This window comes from Carya illinoinensis, chromosome 10, assembly GCF_018687715.1.
Source record: "Carya illinoinensis cultivar Pawnee chromosome 10, C.illinoinensisPawnee_v1, whole genome shotgun sequence".
Taxonomy (NCBI): Eukaryota; Viridiplantae; Streptophyta; class Magnoliopsida; order Fagales; family Juglandaceae; genus Carya; species Carya illinoinensis.
This window is the reverse complement of record NC_056761.1, coordinates 11,755,901-11,759,385: the sequence shown is the minus strand read 5'-3', so window position 1 is coordinate 11,759,385 and position 3,485 is coordinate 11,755,901. Positions and strand designations below refer to the sequence as shown.

The following is a 3,485-nucleotide window of genomic DNA, read 5'->3' as shown; positions in this document are numbered from 1 at the left end:
AAAAGTTTAAATATTAAGATTTTATAAAGTAAAATTACTAATCTTCACACTGAGAACTAATTTAGATTAAAAATAAGATAATTTAGTTTTAAATGAAAGATGAAAGTTAAATAAAATATTATCATAATATTATTTTTTAATATCATTATTATTTTGACATTTAAAAATATTAAATTATTTATTAACTTTTATATAAAAATTTATAATATTCAGATAAAATGAAACGATTTTGAATTAAAATCCTAAATAAAGTAAAATTCATAATACAATTAAATATGGTTTCATTACGAAAAATAATATATTTGTTTATAAAGAAATTAGCGAAAACTTTTACATGGAAAAATAATAGACAGAAACACAGCGCGAGCACAGAGCCACAGACACCACAACCTCCGTACGTTTTGTTTTCACTTTTTCCTGAGCTTTAAGCCTTTAACGCCCATTAAAGATCCTCTCTCTAATCTGTTGATCTCGATTCCCTGAGCGCCTCGTTCTTCTTTCAACGATCCTCCCCTCTTCCCCGAGACACCCAGACTCCCCGGGGTGTCTCCTCCACCATTTCCACAATTCTATCTCCCTTACGATTACCCTTTTTTTTTAATTTTTTGGGGTTGCTTTCTTATCTCTCTTTCTCTCTCCCAAATCTCCATCTCAATCTCAAAATCAAACCCATGCCTTTTCGTCTTCCAGATCTACGCCTAACTGACTTTCCTCGCACACTTCTCATCTTTTAACCGACCCTGATTCTCTCCCTCTGCCTATCTCTTTTCAGGTTTAGGCGGAACCCGAGAAGCCCACTGTTGATACAATGTCTCCGTCGGCCTTTGTTCGACCCGATGACTTACTCATCGACTACTTCGACCGATTACCCGACTCCCTCCTCCTCCTTGTCTTCAACAAGATCGGAGACGTCAAGGCTCTCGGCCGCTGCTGCGTCGTCTCCCGTCGGTTCCACTCCCTCGTCACCCAGGTTGAAAACGTTGTCGTCCGTGTCGACTGCGTCATCTCCGACGACGATTCCACCACTTCCTCCTCTTCTTCCTCTCCTTCCTACTCCGACAAATCCCGGAACCCCTTCTCCAGTCTCTTCCGTTCTGTTTTCTTTGGCACCATCGTCAAACCCTTCCAGTTCTTGAACCAATTCCTGGGCGGCCCCAAGAGACCGTCTTCTTCTGGGTCGTCCTCTTCCTCGTCGTTGTTCCTCGCCGAGGATGGTGAGGTCGACCAGTGCGGCGTCACCCACCACTCCCCGACCCAGGTCCTCAAAAACTTTAACGAGGTTCGGTTCCTTCGCATCGAGCTCCCCAGCGGCGAATTGGGCATTGACGACGGCGTTTTGTTGAAGTGGAGGGCCGATTTCGGTTCTACTCTCGACAATTGTGTCATTCTCGGTGCGTCTTCGGTGGTCTACTCTTCGAAGAGCGCGTACGACAATGGTGGAGATGGGTTTTGTACCAATAACAATGGAGGTGGAGGTGACGATAACGGAAGCATTCCGGAGTCATTTTATACGAATGGGGGCCTCAAGCTACGAGTCGTTTGGACTATCAGCTCCTTGATCGCTGCCTCGGCAAGGCATTTCTTGCTTCAGCCGATCATTTCGGAGCACAAGACTCTGGATAATCTGGTGCTGACCGATGCGGATGGGCAGGGCGTATTGTGTATGAACAGGGATCAGCTTGAGGAGCTGAGAGTGAAGCCCTTGTCGGCCTCGTCGGCATCAAAGAGGACGCAAGTGCCTGCGCTTAATATGCGCCTTTGGTACGCGCCGCACTTGGAACTGCCAGGTGGGATGGTTTTGAACGGGGCGACGCTGGTGGCGATTCGTCCCAGCGAGCAGTCGGCGGTGGCAATGTCGAGGAAGGAAGTTTCGGATGTGTCATGGGTTTCCACGGCTTTTGAGGAGCCGTACGGCACTGCGGCAAAGATATTGGTGAAGCGCCGGACTTACTGTCTTGAGATGAACTCCTTCTGATTGTGAGCAATGGATCTGAGGTAAATGTTACATATCGTTATTGTTAGTGAAGAGAATTGGATTTCTTTTGTTTGTTTTGGGGGGGGGGGGGGGGGGGGGGGGGGGGGGGGGGGGGGGGGGGGGGGTGGTGGTGGGGTGTTTACGCATTACCCACTAGATGGCATTCTCTAGGAAACAATAATTCTTTTGGCTTTGAGATTGATCCTGTTGTCAAAGTGATGCATCTTTTAACGTTTTCGGCACCTCAATATTGTTGTGCACAAAACATAGAAAAAAATGTTTAGGGCAGTTTCAATTTTGTTGAACTTCTAATTTGTTGTGGTTATAGGGAGAACTAAATTATTCGTGTTAACTGTACTCTTGATCGGCCGAGGAAAAAACTGATTCTTGGAATCCCCCCCACCAAAAAAAAAAAAAAAACTGGCTCCCTGCATATTACATCGACTGAAGCTCACTGTATTCTCGATCAGTTTCCTGCATTGTTTTCTGTTTTGAATTTATGGTCGTTCGCTCCTGTTAATTATTCTAGTTGAAAGTAAATCAGAATTTACAGACGAAGCATTCTTAATTGCCTTGTACACCTCTCTCTTTGAACTTGGACTTTTCCAGGGAAAGCGCAATCACTCAAGAAGAGAAAATGGATTTGACATGTTTTTGGCAAAACAGGGAATTAGAAGAAAATTTTCCTTGTATCTGGATTTGGATGCCAGTCCAAATCTTGCTTTGGACTGCCAAGGAAACAACAATCCCCGGTCAAAAATGCAAGCAGTACTAGTCTCTCTCCTGTCATGCTGCAACAGATTGTGGAAATGCATCTTCTAGTTGTTTTAAACTAAAGGCATATGCTTTGTAAAAGAGTGCACACGTGCAACTAGAATGATGTTGTAAGATCTTTCAGTTTGTAGTCATTTGCTTTCCTTTTATCGCATCTGTATGTGAATATTGTAGGTGCGAATATGTCATGCTTGTCATATACTTTATACAGAAATGTACTAACCTTCTGCTTCGTTCTAAGTTACTTGTTGCATGAACATCAGGCAGAGCTGGGGGAATAATCAGGTTGTGTAGTGGGGGTAAAGGGGGATTTACCATGGCGTTTATTGTCATTAGAGGTCTCATGGTCCTGCATTTCAATTCCCTATTAACAAATATTGACAATATCACGGCCTGAGTCCTGTCTTTTTTCTTGTAGGACTGGTTATTGGTGTTTCTGGTTGTCTTCTCTGAAATTGTTTTGGATTATTGATTACGCCTTTGTGAAATATTGAAGCAGCTTTTTTTGATTACATGCCCAGACTAACTCCCCTAAGTTGGCACAAGTGGTGAAGGCGGGCTTGGGGGATATGCTTCCTAAGTCTAAGGTTTAAATTTCCTTGCGTGTAAACAAATCTGAAGACTATTAGATTGTAAGATTTTTTCTTTAAATTATTCAAGGTGTAATTATAGAAGATTCTTTGTTGAGTGCTTGTGTACTCAAAGATTAGTTTGGATATTATTTCTGGATAGTCGA

At 43.1% G+C, this 3,485-nt stretch overlaps 1 protein-coding gene across 1 annotated transcript; it reads left to right on the top strand.

Annotated features, from left to right (window-relative positions):
- Positions 1-371: 371 nt before the first annotated feature.
- On the top strand, positions 372-2,989 carry LOC122278828 (F-box protein At5g46170-like). The gene is made up of 2 exons (XM_043089033.1): positions 372-1,995; positions 2,585-2,989. The coding sequence occupies exon 1, from the start codon at positions 809-811 to the stop codon at positions 1,973-1,975; it is 1,167 nt and encodes a 388-aa protein (XP_042944967.1). The 5' UTR covers positions 372-808; the 3' UTR covers positions 1,976-1,995; positions 2,585-2,989.
- The last annotated feature ends 496 nt before the right edge of the window (positions 2,990-3,485 follow it).

Excerpts from the sequence above, each read along its gene's own strand:
- LOC122278828 (XM_043089033.1), top strand. The coding sequence starts at position 809 with ATGTCTCCGTCGGCCTTTGTTCGACCCGATGACTTACTCATCGACTAC.